Raw genomic sequence first — 22996 nt, 5'->3', positions numbered from 1 at the left:
ATACAATGACAATTTCCATGATGATATCTTCAAAAGAATGACCTTATGTTTGTGAACATTTTACAATTTTTTTTAGTCAGATGTCCAGATTTGGGCACATCCTACCTCTTGAAATAACATCAAAATGTCAAATAATGTAAAGAGTGCAAAGTTCATGGAAAGACTTCCATCTACTGCATTGTCATGACAACAGCAGCCTTACATACGTATGCAATTCTCTGCTAAATTTACCAATGTGACACAGAAATATGGAAAAGGTCATGAAAGTGAATCCCTTAATTTTCATGGACTCTGAGAAAAAAGAACAATATTGCTTCTCATGGGCTGTATGTCTTCATTCAAATATTCTAACACTGCACAACAAAATGTCTTCCATGCTTAACCTGGACCAGCTCTGTACAGGAATGATGCTTTAAAGGGACAAAGTCGGCCATTTTTCATGAATTTTGTTAAATACAAGATACTCCTTATATTGACATATTGAAAGATACTGAATAAAAGGGTGACCATGCATATATTTGACCCCAGTTTTAGACAAATTAAATGAAACCATCACAAAAATGAATTAACGGTCATGACCATTAATTCATTTCTGCGATGGTTTCATGTATCGTGTCTAAAACTGGGGTCAAATATATGCATGGTTACCCATTCATTCAGTATCTTTCAAAATGTCAAACAATGTAAGGAGTATCTCGTATCAAACAAAATTCATGAAAAATGGCCGACTTTGTCCCTTTAATAAGTGTCAGAGTTAACAGCAAAACAGCTGTTACTTTTGATACAATTTTCACTAGTTTTCTTTATGAAAGCAAATACATTTACTTAAGGCACTTTGATACAATTTCAGGAGTAGAATAAGAAACTGAATTTCGCAAGAAATGGAAAATACATAAAACAAGTCATAGTACATGACAGTCCCCACTCAGATAATAAATTTGGAAACCACTAACGGAAATCCTGGTGACGTGAAATTGCTAAAAGCATATCCAGAAAATGACTGAGAAAGTATTAATCTTGTATTGATGTGCATGGCATGTGCACTGTTGATAATACACATGGAATAAGCTCAGCTAAATATGTGTAATAGTTGGGAAGGACACACAGACGGATACGTGGATGGACATACCGAGCAAAATCTATAAGTCCCCTCCAGACGGAGTAAAAAGTTAAGCCGGATGGGGGTTTACATTGTGTTTACATAGAATGGCAATTCATTAGTCAAGCATGTGGAATAGCTCTGAATTTCAGACATGATCTATGGATATGAATGATTTGGAAAACATAAAAAAATACTGACCTCAGCCAGGTGATGCAGTTGTTTCTTAGCAACAACCATGTCCTCAAAGCTGGCTAGGATGGATACAAATATCTCGCAGGCCGTGCCAAGCATACTGCGCTTACTGACCTGCTGCAGGGGGTCATTGCTGAGACCCAGCACATGTTTACACATGATGATGAGCTTCATGCGTAGCTGGTGATGGATCGCCCACAGACTGCTAAGGAACTTTAGCAGCTTCAGGGGCGGGCCGTACGCGTAGTGCACGCTGGTTGCCCTTGTCAGCGCTTCCACGTACGTTTCAATGTACTCCATGGGATGCAGTTTATTGTTCAGGTCTGCAAACAAAGCAATGTAATTATCAAAGTGAATAAACCATATGAACTATTATATCAGCCATTGACTACTTGAACTACATCATCACAAATGTGTCAGTCAGCAAGAACTAACAGAATGCGACATTTTTGATCAGTTGATACAGATAATTAGGACTATTCATTACTAATAGATCAATTATAATAGACCATTTGTGTGCTATAGATTACATATAACAATAGAAATAGAAACACAATTCACTTTTGCCATGCACTGACATATCCCTACACAGCAACCACTACTTTAATAGGGATGGTGTACTCCCTAACTCATAGAGAGAGATGTAAATTCTGGAGTCAAAGAGAACATACTTTGATAAGAAGTGAATCAAATTGCATTATGAAAGTGTACATTGATTTGGAAAAGGCATTCCTCACCAAGGGCCTGAAACAAAGATTTCTAAAAAAAAATGGTATTACGTATACAGAAGTGACTTACCCTGTTCACCGTTGACCCCTTTTTTAAATAGAAAATACAGAGATAAGGACTGAAGCTAAAATGACATTGATGATAGAAATAAATATAAGTTCTTACTTTTCATTGTACGCATCATCTTCTCCTCCATCTTTTCCAGGAACTCTTGTTCCGTTTCCTTGATCATCTTGGAGGTAGCATACCTGAACTGTGACAGCTCCAGGGCATGCAGGCCTGCTTTGAAGGCCAGTGTCTTGTCCTCTTCACTCGCATGTGAACTCTTGAACACCTCCTCGCACAGATGCAGCAGGGCAAAGTTCAACTGGGCAATCTTGTTGGCACCTGAGTGCATTTTCACTTTGCTGGGGCTTGGTGGTTTTTCCTCTTTCTCTTTGATGGCTGGGATGGGATTGGAGACAAAACATTGAACATGTTTGGCGAGAGCCTTGGAAAAGCATGAGGGCAGGCGATGGAATGGAGACTGAATAGTATGGCTGTGATACACGGAGACTGTATAGCATGGCTGTGATACATGGAGACTGTATAGCATGGCTGTGATACATGGAGACTGAATAGCATGGCTGTGATACATAGGGACTGAATAGCATGGCTGTGATACATGGAGACTGAATAGCATGGCTGTGATACATGGAGACTGAATAGCATGGCTGTGATACATGCAGACTGAATAGCATGGCTGTGATACATGGAGACTGAATAGCATGGCTGTGATACATGGAGACTGAATAGCATGGCTGTGATACATGCAGACTGAATAGCATGGCTGTGATACATGGAGACTGAATAGCATGGCTGTGATACATGCAGACTGAATAGCATGGCTGTGATACATGGAGACTGAATAGCATGGCTGTGATACATGGAGACTGAATAGCATGGCTGTGATACATGCAGACTGAATAGCATGGCTGTGATACATGCAGACTGAAATGGCAGACTGAATAGCATGGCTGTGATACATGGAGACTGAATAGCATGGCTGTGATACATGCAGACTGAATAGCATGGCTGTGATACATGCAGACTGAATAGCATGGCTGTGATACATGCAGACTGAATAGCATGGCTGTGATACATGCAGACTGAATAGCATGGCTGTGATACATGCAGACTGAATAGCATGGCTGTGATACATGGAGACTGAATAGCATGGCTGTGATACATACAGACTGAATAGCATGGCTGTGATACATGGAGACTGAATAGCATGGCTGTGATACATGGAGACTGAATAGCATGGCTGTGATACATGGAGACTGAATAGCATGGCTGTGATACATGCAGACTGAATAGCATGGCTGTGATACATGCTGACTGAATAGCATGGCTGTGATACATGGAGACTGAATACCATGGCTGTGCTACATGGAGACTGAATAGCATGGCTGTGATACATGCTGACAGAATAGCATGGCTGTGATACATGGAGACTGAATAGCATGGCTGTGATACATGCAGACTGAATAGCATGGCTGTGCTACATGGAGACAGAATAGCATGGCTGTGATACATGGAGACTGAATAGCATGGCTGTGCTACATGGAGACTGAATAGCATGGCTGTGATACATGGAGACTGAATAGCATGGCTGTGATACATGCAGACTGAATAGCATGGCTGTGCTACATGGAGACTGAATAGCATGGCTGTGATACATGCTGACTGAATAGCATGGCTGTGATACATGTAGACTGAATAGCATGGCTGTGCTACATGGAGACTGAATAGCATGGCTGTGATACATAAAGACTGAATACCATGGCTGTGCTACATGGAGACTGAATAGCATGGCTGTGCTACATGGAGACTGAATAGCATGGCTGTGCTACATGTAGACTGAATAGCATGGCTGTGCTACATGTAGACTGAATAGCATGGCTGTGATACATGTAGACTGAATAGCATGGCTGTGATACATGCAGACTGAATAGCATGGCTGTGCTACATGTAGACTGAATAGCATGGCTGTGATACATGTAGACTGAATAGCATGGCTGTGATACATGGAGACTGAATAGCATGGCTGTGATACATGCTGACTGAATAGCATGGCTGTGATACATGCAGACTGAATAGCATGGCTGTGATACATGCAGACTGAATAGCATGGCTGTGATACATAAAGACTGAATAGCATGGCTGTGATACATGCTGACTGAATAGCATGGCTGTGCTACATGGAGACTGAATAGCATGGCTGTGCTACATGGAGACTGAATAGCATGGCTGTGCTACATGTAGACTGAATAGCATGGCTGTGCTACATGGAGACTGAATAGCATGGCTGTGCTACATGTAGACTGAATAGCATGGCTGTGATACATGGAGACTGAATAGCATGGCTGTGATACATAAAGACTGAATAGCATGGCTGTGATACATGGAGACTGAATAGCATGGCTGTGCTACATGGAGACTGAATAGCATGGCTGTGCTACATGTAGACTGAATAGCATGGCTGTGATACATGGAGACTGAATAGCATGGCTGTGATACATAAAGACTGAATAGCATGGCTGTGATACATGGAGACAGAATAGCATGGCTGTGCTACATGGAGACTGAATAGCATGGCTGTGCTACATGTAGACTGAATAGCATGGCTGTGCTACATGGAGACTGAATAGCATGGCTGTGATACATGTAGACTGAATAGCATGGCTGTGACACATGGAGACTGAATAGCATGGCTGTGCTACATGGAGACAGAATAGCATGGCTTTGATACATGCAGACTGAATAGCATGGCTGTGACACACTTGACACAGTACAGTTAACAAAAGCTACCACACTTTCTATTGGCTCATTGGTTATTTGGAGAATCAAACTCTGTATTTATAACACATGATTCTTGAAATTTCCCTTTCATAATAATCACAATACACAAAACACATACATTTCTTACACTTACACTTTCAAAGGCAGTTGCTGCTGGAACTTTGCTGCTATTACCCAAACAATTTCAGTGAATTTTTTCATTTGTTCATGATTATAGGAAGAAATCACCCACATGCCTAAGTTAGCATTCAAAATCACTTGTTTTTATAACAGACTATCTGCAAACCTTGAGTATGGCTGGCTGTGTCATCTACGGATGAATACTGAAGTATCTTACCTTTGCCTTTACCTTTGCTCTTTCCTTTACCCTTGACCCCTGACCCTTTGCCTTTGCCCTTGCTTGTAGGGTCAGCATCCTCCTCCTTCATGGCTTTGGTTCTACTCCTAGTACTCTTGCCTGATATCTTTCCTCCTTTGGACGTGCTGGGCTGATTGTCTGTCAGTTCCACGTCTCGATATGCTGGCAACTGCTGACTCAGTATTGAATCCTGTCAAAGATTTGTTTACCCAGCCAATAATTACTTGTCACGTTAATAGTAAGTAACCATTTTTATTCAAGGCCCATACACTGTCACTCAGTAACTTAAATTTCAAAGACTTTCAAGGACTTTTTCAGCAAATTTGAAAAAAAAACTTTTTGAGGTCAAAAATACCACTTTCCAGGTATCATTTTTTTCTCTATATTTTTATGTCATTCTATATATAGCATTTTAACGATATCATGACCTATCATTTTTGTAATTTTCTAAAACTCTGGATGATTTATAAATCATGATTTACCAGGACCCTGTTTCATTTGTAAGGACTTTCCAGGAGGTTTTTAAATTAGAGAACTTTCAAGGTGTGTATGGACCCTGTTATTTGATAATTCCTTGAATCAAAAGCGGATTTGAACCATGAATGAAGGTGAAATACAGCAATAAACAGAACATACCCGAACAGAGTTAAGCTTTGTTTACCTTTTCTGTTAATTTCGTTTCAGTTCTATGAAGCTACTAGACTGCGTAAAATAATCACATGTTCAACTATGTTCACGAACCCATAACTTGCAATTTATTTTAAAAATATGGCAGTGCATTTGACATGTCCCATCCACACGACACATAAATGGCCTAAAGCTAATACACTTCTATACACACAGTTTGTTGACAACGATATTTCTTTTCCATTTACGGTATACCGGTAGCATCCCCATTACTCTCTGAACACTTGCCTTTGTTCAATCAAATCCATTGATTTGAATGAGTCGATTTCATTGACAGCCTTACATTTTCACTCTTTCACAACACCTGACCACAGATTTGGTTCAACCTGTTCACCCCCCTCCCTCCCATTTCCTTGTAAACTGGTCAATAATCACCATTGATAACAATGGGATTGGGCTAAACCATGGTGGTGAAAGGGTTAACATTCAAAATCCTTCCATATCTCATGATATTCATACTTCATCTATCAGTTGTGTATCTTGTACAGGTCTCTTGAATGCCCTGATAAAACGACTAGGTCGATGAGACTTTGGGCCTTTTCCAGCACCAATATGTACTACAAAGTTGAATGAGGTTTGGGGTGGGTTTTAGACTTACCCTTTGCACTGAAGTCAATAGAACTGTCAGCTGCTTCACTGCAAGTTTCGTGGCAGATCTGTGATACCCATGAAGTAGCAATGTTTCTAGTATTGCCAAAGTAACGCTGAAACTCATCAATTTGCAGTCTGAACCTCTGTGTGGGAAACAAAACTTGCCATGAAACTCATTGTAGTGGTACTTGTAAGTACTGGCTAACTATCTTGAAATAACCAAGTTTTTGATAAGGTAGGAGATTCCTGGTATTCTGTATGTATGGTATTTATTGGAAATCTTTTTACAATTCTATTGATACCCATTATGCACTACATATGATGCTTGATTGGTTATGCAATAAATACTATGCAAATAATTAAAAATTTAACAATAACATTACAAAATGAACATTACTTAATTAAATTAAATTAATTATTTAATTCAACATTAATTTTTTCAACGTGCAACATTTTTGAATATTGCACCTCTACTTCCCTGTAAATGGGTCCACAATCACCATCGATAACAAATAGGTTTGGGCTAAACCATGTTGGTGGTAGGGTTAACCATAGACCCCCCCCCCCCAAAGAATTGACACAACAAAAGAGCCACATGCACGGTGTGATGTCAGCTCACCCGATTCGAAGTCTCCTGTTATGAATTCTCAAAGTTGAGAGACAGAGAGCTTCCTTGAACAAATGGCCAGACTGCTGCAGATTGCTTCCATCATTGTGGATATTGCCTCCACCGCCATCAGCTCCTTGGTTTCCTGGCATCAGCAGTTCCCAGTTCCCAATATCTTCTTCTGTGTCCTGATCACTGCTGAAGGTGACATCGCTGTCTATTCCCAGAGGTGGTTCTCCAAGCAGCACGCTGACTATGTAGTCTTTGTTTTTTAGGACCGGCACAACGCTGGGCAGCTCCACCCACTGGCTGTGCCGAACTACATTTGATTTCAATCCAGCGCTCTCTCTGTGGAAGCCAAAACATGATGACGTTAGAAAAATTCCACAATGAAAATTTTCAATAATATCTGTGTAATGTCACACAAATACTGACTGGACTGACAGGCAAAATACTGGCCATTTTAAACAAGCTTCCAGACAATCTAATTCAGGAAATTCTTGACCAGATTTGAACTCACAACATATGGCACCCAATAACCTAGTGAAGACATTACAGTCAAAACCCCTCGGCTAAGTCCCTACCCTGAAAAAACGCGGTTCAATAATCAAGCAAAGTTGTTACAATTTTTCTGACTATGACCCCATCACATGCTGTAGAATTCACGAAGCAATTACACATGCATACTTGCCATCACACATCGCACACATAATCAAAGCAAGGAATACACTGCCAAATGGGCTCCTGACATCCTCAGGGACAATTCTGTCCACCGGCAGATCTAGCAACCCAGGGTAGAAAATTCAGCAAATTCTTGATCAGATTAAAACTCACAACATACATGACAAACAATGACACAGCTATTTGGCAAAATTTATTTACTGTGGTTTTGAAAAGAGCAAGTGTTACATTATTTCTAAATTAATTTTGAGGTTTTTCTTTCTTTCTTTCTGACTTGTACAACTTGAAGTTTCCTTTTTCAAGATTCAATATCTTTATTGTATGTGCTAATATGTCAGACTGGCATACGGTTCAATAAAGATCTATCTATCTATCTATCTACATCACCAAGTTGCCTAGTGAAGACATCAAAGTAGAAACCGTTGGCTAAAACACCACCCTTAAAGGTAGTGGTTCAATGACAGAGAAGTGTTACAACTTTTGTGTTATGGTGAAAACACTGATATCAATCTCGTGTCAGGTCTTTAATTTCCCGATCATTTCTCTGTGTGTCTATGCTCATCTCAGATCATACCAAGACAAGGTTGCCTCCCTAATCAAGTTTTGCGAACTATAAGCTGCAACTCAAGATTATTTCTTGTGATACACCTCTTGCTTTGTACGTCCAAGGTTCTTGTCAATCATTTGCTAACGCAATATGCTTATAATCAACAAACAGCCAGACAGCTTGTAACACTAGAGGGTGTACCAGTCACTAGACCAGCCAGTGTCTGCTGCCGAGAAAAGCCAGCGACTGGGGCCAGTCTAGTTGCAAATCAGACTTCTACAATTTGCAGAAGCTTTAAAATTACACCTGGAAACTTTGAAGGCTTGGTTTGCAAAGGAAAACAAAACGGTTTTGAAGTGCCAGACTTACCTATAGAGCTTCAAAAGAAATGCCTGCATTTGTTTCAGAACAGGTATGGACATGCAGGCTGGGTTCAGCACACAGGCTCTCATCAGCCGTTCAATTTCATGGCAGAATCTGTCTAGGTCAGGGGCTTCATATCTCTCTTGTTGGTTCTCTCTCATCACTGAATATAGAGAAAAGGGCAAAAAATGGAGGTGAATTCTGATTGCAACATGGTAACTCGAAACGTTACAAATCCAAAATCAATCTAAGGTGACTTTCTGATTGGCAAGTTGATAGAAATTTATTGTTATTACTCACATGCAATAAAACTACCAATGACACAGAGAAAAAAACACACTGGAACAAGTGCATCATGGGAAAGAAATAACAGACAAGTGAAATACACACACACACACACACACACACACACACACAACAAAGGCAACTATTGATACACCTGGTGTCTATATTTCAAGTTGTACCAAAGTGTTGCTGTACAACAATCATGTGCGTGGAACTTTACATATTCACTTGTAATGGTAAAATCAGTTTACCAATCTTTGCAATATGAGTGTGTCTCTCGAGACATACCTTTGACTGTGGCCTTTGCAATGACCATTAAAACCTGTCTGGCCTTGCCGTCTCTTCTGGCCATCAGTTCACGAATCCTCTTCACATGCTGGTAGAGAGTACTTCTTTCACAGTTTGACGGTGTGTGACCCGGACCATGGTAACATAGTCTGATTACAAATGGTAAAATCAAGAAGTCATAAAGAGGTCACTCAAATAATGTCTCTCTGTTGACATACTTGGGGTAAAGTGGGACAATGTGTCTGTTTGAATGAATGAATGAATAACTGAATGAATGACTGACTGACTGACTGAATGAATGAATGAATGAATGGAATGTGTGTGTATGTATATATGTTGTGTGTATATATGTATGTATGTATGTATGTATGTATGTATGTATGTATGTATGTATGTCTGTGTGTATGTATGTATGTATGTATGTATGTATGTATGTGTGTGTGTGTGTGTGTATGTATGTATGTATGTCTGTGTGTGTGTGTGTGTGTGTGTATGTATGTATGTATGTATGTATGTATGTATGTATGTATGTATTAATGGATGCATGAATGCATGCATGCATATGTACGAATATATTCAAGTAATTCATTTTTGAGTTTGTCTTTTTTACATAATAAAAAGCATGAAACTCGCTGAATTACAAAAACATCTGGTCTTTTTGTTGATAGATGCACATCAAGGTCTCTAAATCTATTAAATTCCAAGTTCTACATTTCTTTCTGTCTGTCTGTCTGTCCCTTCTGCCTCAAAATACAGAAAAAGTTTTCAGTGATTTTTATTATTCAGAGATCTTGAACACCACATCACACCACACACTTCAGGCACTAATGGCAGGGTTCTCGACAAGGAGCTTTTGAGGAGTAGGCCGACCCATAGACCCTCAAGCAGAACAGGACAGGCAACTGCGGTAAATATCAAAGGGATTTTGGATTAGCAGAGTACGATCCTACTTGGAATAATTAAGATGTGTTAATGGGTCAGGGACAGAATGGTGCCTGACGCTATCGACTGCACTACATCTGGTTCATAGAAACTGCATGCAGGTGTACGGTAATAATGTTTTCGGATTACAAGTTATTTCGGATTACCCGCAAGTCCATTTTTAGAAAGAAAAGTGTTACAAATATTTTGAGAAGAATTCATCAAAATGGTTTTAAAATATTTTTTACATATTAGTAGTGAGATAAGATGCAAATAGAAGTCTAAAGGGAGGCAGTGTGTTGCTGTAAAGTGACAGTGTTTCGAATACAAATCTGAAACACATATCACTGCAGTTCCAGCAGTTGACTTCACAGAGTTGTTTTCTTTCCGCAATCATCCGTATATCTCCAAATTTTCCCTCGTTTTTTGTGGTTTTTTAACCGTCGGAATATTTTTTGTGCGAGGAGTGATCCGTGATTCGGTCAAGTATGTTTCTTAACTACTGAGATGTTGTTTGAAAACTGTGAATGGCCAAATTTGCGAGGACAGCGTTTAGCTTTGTGTAAATGCTTGTCTACCTTACCGCTTCGGACTCCACCAATCATTGTTGCGTCCCGATTTATCGCAAGGTTTTGCCTGACAGCGAAGGACAGGGTTAAAAGTATTTTTTCTAGTACTTTGCGAGTGTAAACATGTTTAGCATATCCAAATTTTGGTGTTTCTTGAGGCTAAAACAGTACCAAAACGTTAGAGGTCGTGTACTTGAGCTCCAATGGAGTAGTAATTTTTTGTATACCCTGATTTTCATCAAATTTTGCGTGACAGATGAAACAAAGGTCAGATCTTCGTTTCTCAGGACTGGGGAAGTGTAGACTTGTCTACCTTGTAAAGGTTTGTTGTTATCGGAGATTTTTATGGTAGGGAATGTAAACTTTAGATGTCGATACCTAGCAAGAGTTTTCTGTAGCGTCTATGGCTAAATGTACACTGTTTTTATCGTCTGGTGTTTTCCTGTTGGCTTGGGCTAGAATCCAAAACGTGATCTTCATCGTTATCAAAACATTCACCATGACTGGTATCAAAAGACCCTCAAAAATCTGTGTCATTACTCTGAACATGCCTTGCAAGAGCAAAGTGTACATATGCACAACGTCAATTTGATCGTTAATGAGATTAAATGTACGTATGAAGTATTGCTTGGCAAATAAACCTAATATATTCCAAGATGGATCGTACAAAGAAACAACAGCAGTTGCCGGTCCCGTTTTTCTCGAGGGTTTTTCGCAAACCCCATTTTTTTAGTGAGATCCACATGTTAATAGCCCTACAAAGAATGCATTTTTACAACAAAAGAATATGTAAATTATGTATTGTTATGTAAATCCCATTTTCCAAAGCTGTGGAAAACACTGAAGCGGTCATTTTTCAAACCTGTTATCGTGTAGTATGCTGGCTTTCTTCAGCTCAGATATCGTTTTCCTTTCCAGTATTTCAATGGATCGCTGCCACGTGTTTGAAATTCCCTCTGCCAAGCCAATGGTCGGGTCAGGAAGGGCGTCTGTCTGATTAATGTCTGATTGCACATCCCGAACATCATCTGCATAGGTCAGAGGTGAAATCATTATGATACAATGGTCAAAAGAGAGGTCACCAGCCTGGCATGATGCACCATGGATATGCAAGAGCTCGATTTGACAGATAAAAATCCTGCACATCACGTGCGATGGTACAGGTGTTGACAATAAAACTTTCAAGAAGAAGCAGAGAATACTATTCATGAATACATTTCCAGCAAAAGATTGCTCTTGGTATCTCTGGTCCAGAGGAAGACAGCAAAACAAGGACACCCACAGCATCAGTGTATACATTCTGGTATTGGAGCTCAAGGTGGTCCCTTGCTGTATGAAGTTCTCGTGAAACTTCTAACCTTTTTCCTTTTTTTTCTTTTCTTTTTTTATGTGTGTGTGTGCGTGGGGGGGGGGGGGGTTGCACATCTCTCTGCATAAACCATACCAGGTGTAAAGTTTTGCTTCTAACATTGACACATGGCAGAATTCTAATGTTTGTCAGTGTACAGTTGTTCTGATAAATAAACCCATTCAGAATTTTTTTTTATATCATTGGCTTAGTGTTTGATGGTGATGACTCAAGTGTGTGGTTATTCTTAATCCCTCACAATCATGTTTTCCTCAGACATCAATGACAAGTTGAACTGAAAGCCAACACAGAATGAACATTTCAAACAGGGTTTCTACACCTCTGTGGTCAGTTTCTGTCAATAAGAATTACATACCCTCAATATGACAACACAAAAGAGTGTCGTTTCATTCACTTCACAATACGCTGTTTTATCAAAACATTTATGGGTCCAATTGTCTGCATCGACTCAGTGAAAGGAACACGCTTGAAGGCTTATTGGAAGAATGAAAAATGTTTAAGAGAATTTAAGGCATGTTTTCTGATCTCAGATGCTATTGTACAGGTTTACAAACTTCATTCCATTCCTATTGTTTAATGCACATAAAATATAATAAATGGTACATATTTGATCTATAAGATCCCGCTGAAACAGTTTCAAATTACACATTCCAATGCCACTGTTAGCCAAATAATCATGATATCCATTTCAGACTGGATCATAACATGACTACATGACTAAACACTGTGGTTAAGCCTTCACAATACCAACTTTCTGGCTCAATGCATAGAATTAGAATTCATCAGGCAATAACACCACATTGCCAAAGACAAGCAACAGTACCTTTCTGCACAACTTCAGTTGACATTAATATTTATGAGTATGGTACGCACCGTGTACCAGAATACTATTTGAAAAGTACCAAGACTAATACAAATCAAGATGATATCATCTGAGGGCATTTGCAATTTGTGTCATGTCTGCTGTTTGTTTAATGAGCAAATTTTCATAATTATACAGTTTTGTTTTTTGTTCTTTTAAATTTGTTGTTATTGTTGTTTTATTTTGTTTGTTTTGGATGCAGAGAATGCAGTCTTAACTCTTCTCACCAGAAAACATCAGTCCCCCATCTGCAAAGTCAGTGAAATGTGGTATTTAGCTAAAACTTTATGTATTTTCAGCTACTTGGCTTGGTCTGTCATAGCAGTTTTATTCCGTAACAATTATGTTTACAGCATCTATGTTATCAGGGGCCTTCAAACGTTCAATGTTTGTTAAAATGCACCGTATGGGACATATTGTACTTTACTGATTTTTACAAACTTTACGTGACGGTGAAATATGAATTTGGCAGGACAAGGTTTAAACAAGCAGTAGTACAGTATGTGCCTTGAAAACTTTTGCTCAAACTTTCCCAAACAACTGTTCTCCTAACAAATCTCACTGTAAACTCTTGGTACTAGAGAAACAAATTACCTTACATTTTGTACTGATATTTAACATTCAAAATGGCCGCCATCCCTGTGTTAGCTCATGGGCAAAAATCAAATCTATATTTTCATATAACAAAGTCAGTGAAATCTTACTGTAAGAGCTTCAAAATGAGCCCCTGCAAACAGTAGACTGAAGAGATGTGTAAAATTCTTAGAGTCCGAATATCTGTCACAGAGGTGCACTCTACCTCACAACAGTCTCATTTGCATACTCACCAAAATGTTTGAACAGTTTTCCAAGCACTAGCCCTGGGTCTTCTGCTACGTGATACTGTAGTAGTTTCTGAAGTTGTTCACGACTGAGAGCTGAAAGACTCTCTGTCATGGGTGCATGAATAACAACCTGCAGAACAGAGAAAAGAAATCCCTAATAAACATGACCCGAATTTCCTTTCCAGTCTATGGCTGATTGAAGTGAGGAGCAAGCTTGTGACGTTTTGAAAATGATCATTAATGTGTCCTACAGTCTATGAAACTTATCAAATATCCTAGACGTAGAATCTATGTGTGCCTCTTTCAGACCAAATGCATAACTACGGTCTAATACATAAATGAGTTCAATATAAGATCCTACAAGATGGATACAGACTCTATACAGACACTACACATAGACATATGATATTTACAATCTATTAGTTTGAACTTTTGATGCATTTTCCAGTATTTTTGCTAGTTTTTAAACATTGTTTCTTGTTCTCCATGCATAACAAAAGTTATGTGGAAATGCCTTCTTTTCAACTTGTCAACACAGCTTGTATGTGTGTAATGTCCGATATCATTGTTGTAAACTGAATTTCCACCAAGACTAGATTTATCTGTCTCTGTACTGAATGCAGTGTGTTTGCTAAAACTTAAACTTTGTATTTCAATATACTTATGTAGGTTAAAGTAACTGTATGTTTTAAAGACAAACACAACAGAAAATTTGTCAATAAAGGCAATTTCAAATTATTTCCCGCATACATGAATAACAAATATAGTCCTATGATTTATACACGGTGTGTGCCCCCACAGTGACAACTGAAAAATTTGAGATTTCAGAAATTGGGAAAAAAATTAATAGGACAGCCATATAGCTATAAATGAAGTATGCTATCTTGTCTTAACCCTTTCACCACCATGGTTTGTCCCAAATCCATTGTTTTCTATGGTAAAGTTGGACCTGTACACAGGGAACTGGGGGTGAAAGGGTTAAGACACTTTGATGCTGCATTTGTAAATGATACAAATCAGGTTGCAAATAATAATGTTGTAATTGTATGTGACTGAGTCAGGCATTTATGTGAAATCAATGCAGAAGGAGGTTGAAAACTAGAATTCTAGTACGGCAGCACTGTGCTATCAAAAACACTGGAAAATACCTGAATATGTGCGTCAACCTACCTTGTGTGAAAAGCGGATTCTATATATTACAGCGGCAAGAATATGAGAGCACCACAGTTGTTTGACACACCCAGAACATGTGGATGATACTATTTTACACCGTTCAAACGTAAGTGACACTTGATATGGACGGCCATCACTGACGCTAGCAGTAACCATAAAACCTGTGGTGGAGAAGAATACATCTGAATTAGGGCAACACATTCTCCAAGATAACTTTGCTTTAAATTCTTTGCACATGCTTTGATAATAAGTTATTGCTTTAAAATATGTGAATGGCAATTTGGTTCTCTTTAGGGAATTAGGTATGCAAGGATTTTTTACTACATAATGATGTAGACTACAGCAAGATTTCTTTCCTTGTGATTGGCTAATTCTTAAACCCAAGTGTTGTTTTATCTTCTCGCTTTCAAAGGCAATGTACCAGAGGCAAGTGGATCGGCTTTTTGCCATTCTGCAATATTTCAGTTATTTTGCATTAAAGTAGCATGCACCTTGAATGTGACAGACAAACTTTTGTTTTAACTTTCCCCAATGAACCTTTCAACCATTCTTCTACATAATCAAGAATACAAATCTGGGTCAGCATGAAAATGTTGATACTAGAGAGACAAATTAATTAACATTTATCGATATTTGAAAATCAAAGTGGCCGCCATTACTGCTACGGTAACTCTATCAGGCAAAATAAAATTTTTGATTTTCCAAAAATAAGATGCTGAAAAGTTGTCTTATTCCAAATGATTTAAAATATGTCTCAAAAACGATAGGCCAGAAAAGTATTGAAAAATTTGGAGGGTCCAAAAATCTGCCCCAAGGGTGCATTCTGCCATAATAATTAAAGACAAGAAATATTCATGGCTAAAATCCTGCCAGATCATTGATCATTCAAGCCTTCCCTTAACTCATACGCCATAACAATTTGGTTAAAACCCAACATACTGTTCACACACTGTGGTAAGATAACTATACAGTAAATAAGGTGGACATTGAGGGGGGGGGGGGAAGCTGTCAGGATCCTCCTTTGCAAAGCTTTCATCAATTTCTGTTATCGAGAAGAGAGAGAGAAACTTGCCATATGAAAGACATTGAAACATTAAAATACAGGAATTTCACATACCAACTTGGATTACATCAGTGAGTTTTTCCCTTTCCACAAACTTTGCAGCCATGGTCCAGGCCTGCTCATCAGTGTTGACAAGCTTGAAGTACAGCTTAATTTCAGATTCATCTCTTGGAAATGCCCAGAATGCAATCTAGTGAATAAGGATGACATAAACACCAACAGTAAATGTTAGTATTTTGCAAACTGTAGATGACCTTGCAGAACAGAATGACATGTTTGAGTTTGTGTTTGTTTTAAACACCAACATAATTGCAATAGCAGTGCCATCGATCACACCACAAAAATCAATTAAAACATCTACTTAAAATTTTAAAAAGGGAAGAATACACTTAAATTTATTCGTATTTATTCGTAACAGCAGATAAAACACAAAAAACAAACAGACTTTAAAAAGAATACACACTCTGACAAAAGAATCTTGATACTGTGAACTGTTACTATTTCTGTTCCTGATTCATAGCACTGTTATCTTGTCAAATATATATAGCCAGTATGTGAAGAGTAGTTTCATTTCTTTTTTGTGAGGGCAATCTGTGGATCACTGAATCATTTTTCAAAGAATAAGTTGACGGATCAACAACAGGGAAGCTCAGGTTATCAAAGACAGCGGCACTCGTCATGCACTGTAAATGTTACCTCAATCATAAATAGGACTTGTTTCAATTTTTTGAACAGTTCATGAGCTTTATTCTTGTACTGCTTTCATGATTGGTCTTGTTCAGGAATATCTTCTGTTTCCTTTGATTCCAATGGAACATTGACAACAGTGGGTTTCAGCTCAATGTAGGTGTAACTAGAGATGTTTCATATTCTTTTGTGTGAAATCATAGAAAGAGCTTTGAATCGTTTACCTGACTGATCAAATCAAACAGTACATATTTACATAGAAAAGTACCATCAGATAAAGTAAAGAATGGTATTTCCATTTGACGTATTCAAACAACTCAAAAATCCGAAAGCAAATATCACAGAATATTTTGAGAAATGTCTTTATGCATTTTCTAACTTCTTGTCACTATGTGAGCAAAATATTTTTCCAGTGAACAGAAATCACACTCTTTTTCATTACAGAAAATGTGCCTTGAGACCTTAGATTTTTGACTTTCTAAAATGAGTTAAATTATTTTTAGGAAAAATATGAACGAAAATTCAAAATTTCTTGGCAAGGGGAAAATTTTGCATGACTGTTAAATTGTCTGATAGATAGCAGAGTCCCTTTTTCCTCATTGCCATTATATTTCCCAAGAGAGGATTTTTAATGCTGGTCACCATTTTAAAATGTCACATGTCTCTTTAATCAAGTTTGTGTGCTTTTATTGGTGGCAATCCCTTCAAAACAGACACAAACCAGTGTCAAATAACAAGAATTACAGGCATTTTCGTACCTACTACATGTAGTTAGCTGTTGAAATATTCAAAATTCAGGAAATTCATATTTGTGATCATACATGAGGCCAAAGTAAGTAAATTCTTTGTTTTCTGTCGACTCAAAATTCCCAGAGACAGGTAAGCAGTTACAAAACACGCAAAATATTGAAACAAGAAATCAAGTTGCCTTTATTCAACAGTTATCTCATCCAGAGGATACTGTAATACATCAAAACATGGTTTAATATTTGTAATATGACTACACTAAAGCAGTATTTGTTTCAATGTAAAAAGTCATGGTTAGTGTTGCGACAAAAGATTGCCAACAATGGAAAATTCTGCTTGAAAAGTTTATGTTTTTTATTTAAAAAACCTGAAACCTGAAAAACATACAAAAGGATGCAAAACAAAGATTTTCCTTACTCTTGGTTTTCTTTATGAGGAGGTAGGAAAACCAAAACCTTAAAATACCATATTTCTGAAATGCTAGTCAAACATATACTTATATGTATGCAAGACATAATATCAATCTTCCATTCCTATATCTCTCATAGAATGATCCATCTTATTTAAACCATGGGGATGTACCAAAATATGATTTAAAAGGCGTAAAATAAATAATATTTTCCACTGACAAGAATGCAAGAGTAGGGATATTCCTAGCCATTTCACCATGGTTTGGGCCGATCCAATTTTCCATGGAAAAGTTGGACCTCTGTACAGTGATCCAGGGGGAAGGGGTTACCGCAAAAAAATATCTTCCACTGCCAACAGTGCATGACTAGGATTATTCATAGGGCCTTGGAAATCATTCTAGTGCTACTGGTAATATGTGAATTCATAACAAAAAGCTCTGTCACCATCAGCAATGCAAAGGGAAGTAAAACCTGCTCAACAGTGTTTTCACTGCTTTCTTGATCAATAGTCATTTCAAATAGCTGAAAGAAAGTCCCTTTACACTTGTGCATAGTGTAGGCGTACATGCCAAGCCTCACAGTACAGACTGATACAAGACAACAAAACCCTGAACTCGTGGTCTTTTGTATTGACTGAGTGAGTAATTTGTGTTTGGACACAGAGGAGTGTTCAGTGTGATGGACAGGTGTATTTACCATGTGATCCCTGGCTGATTCAATGCAAACAAAGAATGCTACAGTGATCAAATACCACTTAATAATTCAATAGAGGGCAGTTTTGCTTATTTTAACTATTACACTATCAAATGTGCCATTTTTTAAAGAAATTCCTTGGTGAATCCTCCTGGTTGATGATGAGTCACTGACAACATTTTTACTAAATTACTGTGTGTTCCATAAAGCTGATTTCAGGAAGTGAATACAACTTGTAGATTGACTTTGAGCCAAATTGTCTCTGACAGGAAGGATTTTGTTTCCAGAAACAGACATGTACCATACAGAAATAGACCTGACATAACGTCAGGTGTAACTGTACTTTTCTTTCTGAAGGGATGCTTTGAAGTTCCCCATTGCCTGTTTATACCGTAGCTTGACTGATGCATTTTTATTCTCTTCAAACAAATAAATAAATAAATAAAAATAAATAACCCATATAACTAATATATATAAATATATATAAAGATATATATATAAAGAGACATATATATATATATATATATATATATATATATATATGTGCAGTTCATTTCTTTTTGAATTTTTGATAGAAGCTTACCTTTTTCCACAGAGCGTCATCAAACGCCAGGTTTTGTGACTCAAGTTCATCACAGCAGTAGTACAGTGATGTGGCTTTGGCTGCTGTATCCAACAAACTCAGTGGCTGATAAAACACTTTCCTCTTTTGATCTTCATCGTCACTTCCTGTAATAGATGACAATGGATAAACATGACATACAACATCATGTTCTTGGGTTTTGTTAGTATGCTACATAGTGCGTCAAAAGAGAAAGCTGAAGCCATAGATACACCTGGAACAAACAACTGCATTACAAAGCATTATAATATGAATATTTGGATTAATATTTTGATGATGTTAACCCCATATGTTTATTGTATAACATGTAAATATCAAACATTTTGCCTGTCAAAGTACAATTTCTACAGAAACTGACCAACTTCAAGTGGACATGGGATAAATGGAAGTCTTCAAACCATGTGCTGGCTTAATCCAAAAATCTAGGAACATATTTATATAATGATTGCAATTTTAAAAGAAGACAAAAGACAGAAACGCCTCATAATCTTCTTAACACCTCAGTTAATCCTGATCCCGATCCCAGGCCTTTTTGAGCAGGGGTTTAATGAACTATGCACTGAACTGGAAACATGTTATGGTATGTACATGTGCTGATCCAATCCCTGATTGTATTGCTGTAGTACAACTAAATACCTCAAGAGCCTTAGCTACACTGGACAGGCTTTGCAAATTACCCTTCTGTAGTGACAAGTGCCATCAAGTGTAATTATAATTCACATTCACACTGTATCATCAGAACAGACCTGTATTGAATCCACCAAGTGTCTCTGGCTCACAAGATTTGAAATTTAAAAAGATCAAACTGCAGCCTGAGGCTTTTTTACCCACTGAAAGACTTAAAAATATTCCTTTTAAAATACACATGAACTTATCATCACAATTATTGTTGTTGTTCATTATTACAAAACTTTTAAGTTTGTCTTGTCCCAGCCAGCGTTGTGCTAAGGTTTGGCTGCATGGGTAAGTGATTTTGAAACCTGGTAATATTTCTGTTGTAACTTTACATGCACGCATTAGTTTACTGCTGAGAAACTCCATAAAATGACCAGGTGGGATGGGAGGGGGACACCCCCTCTAAAATTAACCAGGCGACTCACAAGGGTATAATGCATCTTGGGGATAGATATCTGGACTCTCAAATTTTTACAATACTATTTTGGTCTATCACTTGTCGGGGCCCATTTTGAAGCTCCAGGAGTAAATATTTAGTTTTCACAAGCTTATTTTTGAGAAAATAGAAACTTTGATGTTTCCCCATAGAGTTATCACAGAGATGGTGGCCATTTTGAATTTAAAATCTCCATAAATAACAAATTTTACCCAGTAACCCGATTTTTATCCTTGATTACAATAGGGGATGGTTTAATGTTTTCATATGGAAAGTCTTAGTAAAAATTCAAGTCTTTCAATTTTGAGGAGCAGGCTATTAAACAAAAGCACTGCTGAGCACAGGTTGAAGACGACCTAATTGAGTGGAAGTACTTAAAACCATACACCCAAGAAAAAGATCTTTTCCTTGGGTCTATATTTAAAACACATACTATTTTGATGTGACAAAAATCACAGGGCCACAGGGCTTTTTTAATCTTGTACTTGTCCTCCAGTGTCACATTCAAAAAGTGATACATGTCCATAACCCTTCAGATACTATGTTAAACAGTATAGAGTGTTTATATCAGGTGGAACTGTGCAAGAAGTTAGAACCAATTGATGTCTCATGGCAATGTGTATCTGTAGAATTCATTGACGGTACTATCACTAGCATTGCTGTCACATTCAAGTGATCAAGTGTCAACTTTGATGACTACCTTTATTGAAAAATCACCACGCCTATCATTATGAATCTGTTACATTTGTACTACTGGTATGTGGAATTCCCCTAAACTAGCTTAAATACAAAACATTTTGCTAAATCTGGCTCTGAAGCCTGAAAATATTACTCACTTGAAACAGAGTAACAATGAAGAAATATTCATAAACGAAGTTAAAAATTAGTCTCACTGAACGGAGTAAAGATGATGTATAAATGATTTGTGTATAGTTATCTGAACAAAAGCCAATATTGTCCTCCATAACTCATTACTCTCTACTGTACACATACAATGCAAATGCTGTCTGACAGCCAAAACAATGACATGGCATGGGCAGAGATTTTGTTGAAACCCATCCACATTGTGAGTCACAGAGCATGAATTTGCACGTCTGTATTGGGCCATATGATATTCTTGAAAGGGGTCAGGGCTAAAGCAACTTGAAACATACTCCTTAACAGACTATCAAAGGCTAGGAAGAAATTCTGAATCTTTCATTCTGATCTTCGGAACTTTCCGGTAAATAGAGAGACAGTAATATTGTACAATAAACTAAATTTGGTCAATAGCTTGTAAAATAAGTCATAAAAGCACTCCTGAAAATGACACAGCAAATTTTAAGGTCAGTTCCTTTAGAGTATGTGCACAGTTGACTTCAATGACAATATAAGCCAGTCAGTAAAGTAAACCACCTACCTGGAAACAACAATAGTTACACATCCATAAATCTGACTAACACATCACAATAATAATACAGGAGTCAATGACACTACTTCCAAACAATTTCCTGTTACAATTTTTATATTTTTTTTAATAGAGCAATGGCAAAATTAGCAATGTCTGAAGCTGTTTGAGGGTTCTCAGGAGGCTGAATTTGGACATGCAGTATTTAATAGAAAGTATGTCATATGTTCTATGAACTTAAAATGCTCCTGTCAGTGTGTGTGTGCTATGGTAATTGACCTCTGACCTTTGTAGTCTGGCAAGCCATTCAAGTCAGAAACCCAGTACCAGTGTGAAGGGTTAGTGTTCTCAATTTTCAGCAGTACTGGGTATAATAGCCACATTTGAAGTTCAAAAAAGTTTGTGGCATGTAAAATGAATAAACACATCAAAACAAAACCCTTGACCTACATATTTAGTTAGAGGTTATTACCCAATATCGCCTGTTCCTGTGTCGCATCAGCATGAGTGTCATTTGTGCTGCGTCAGACACAAGACGAAGTCGAGTGTCTGATGCAGCACAAATGACACGAATGCTGATACGACACAGGGAACAGGCGATATTGGGTATTATATCATACTAGTATATTGATGGCCAAAATACAGCGATCTGAATGGTCGAGACGCGAAAAGAACGTGGTATATTGGCGATATACCACGGCTGGCATGCACGCGAGCTTTCAGCTTGAGCAAAAATCCGTTTATGACATTTCATGCCAGAATTTCAATATACTGTTATGATATAATAGCAATAAATCACACCCAGCGATGGTATACCACTCGATTTTGACCAGTTCACTTCATATATGTACTCGCTATCGCTTGTGCATATATGTCGTGCCATGCCAATAATTTTACTAATAGTGCAAAAAAACTCAAATTTTGAGGCTTTACTTTATTACGCCTCGCACATAAATATCGGAATATTTATATGAACAGGCTTCATTCATAAAGTATACAACGAAGTCAACATCACGCGCGACATCGATGCAAGTCCTCCATATCTCAATGAACCCCAAGAAGAAAAACACCGGGATTCAAAATCGTCATATAGAAGGAACATTTTAAAGTGCAATATGCTATTACAACTGTAACCGATCAAAAACTGTCCTTAGCTTAGGCTGATATTTTACGGTGAACGTTACTAGGATGAAGCAATATGGGCATGGGTATATGATAATACTTAAAATTGACCAATATGAGCTGTCTGAGTACAAGCAACGTTAATATGGTATTTTTGCCCTC

The 22996-nt window shown here is 37.8% G+C and overlaps 1 protein-coding gene across 1 annotated transcript in view; it reads right to left on the bottom strand.

Moving 5' to 3' along the window:
- Positions 1-22996, bottom strand: part of LOC139121181 (uncharacterized) — a 33324-nt gene that overhangs the window by 7054 nt on the left and 3274 nt on the right. Inside the window, exons 2-13 of the mRNA XM_070685868.1 lie at positions 19176-19321; positions 16110-16245; positions 14990-15153; positions 13823-13949; positions 11627-11792; positions 9275-9423; positions 8708-8864; positions 7123-7458; positions 6511-6646; positions 5205-5415; positions 2189-2467; positions 1301-1617 (exon numbers count right to left, since the gene is read on the bottom strand). Coding sequence (XP_070541969.1) covers positions 1301-1617; positions 2189-2467; positions 5205-5415; positions 6511-6646; positions 7123-7458; positions 8708-8864; positions 9275-9423; positions 11627-11792; positions 13823-13949; positions 14990-15153; positions 16110-16245; positions 19176-19321 — 2324 coding nt within the window. The remainder of the gene's footprint in view (positions 1-1300; positions 1618-2188; positions 2468-5204; positions 5416-6510; positions 6647-7122; positions 7459-8707; positions 8865-9274; positions 9424-11626; positions 11793-13822; positions 13950-14989; positions 15154-16109; positions 16246-19175; positions 19322-22996) is intronic.

This window comes from Ptychodera flava, chromosome 21, assembly GCF_041260155.1.
Source record: "Ptychodera flava strain L36383 chromosome 21, AS_Pfla_20210202, whole genome shotgun sequence".
Classification (NCBI taxonomy): Eukaryota; Metazoa; Hemichordata; class Enteropneusta; family Ptychoderidae; genus Ptychodera; species Ptychodera flava.
The sequence above is the reverse complement of the archived record's forward strand: the minus strand, read 5'-3'. Positions and strand labels throughout refer to the sequence as shown.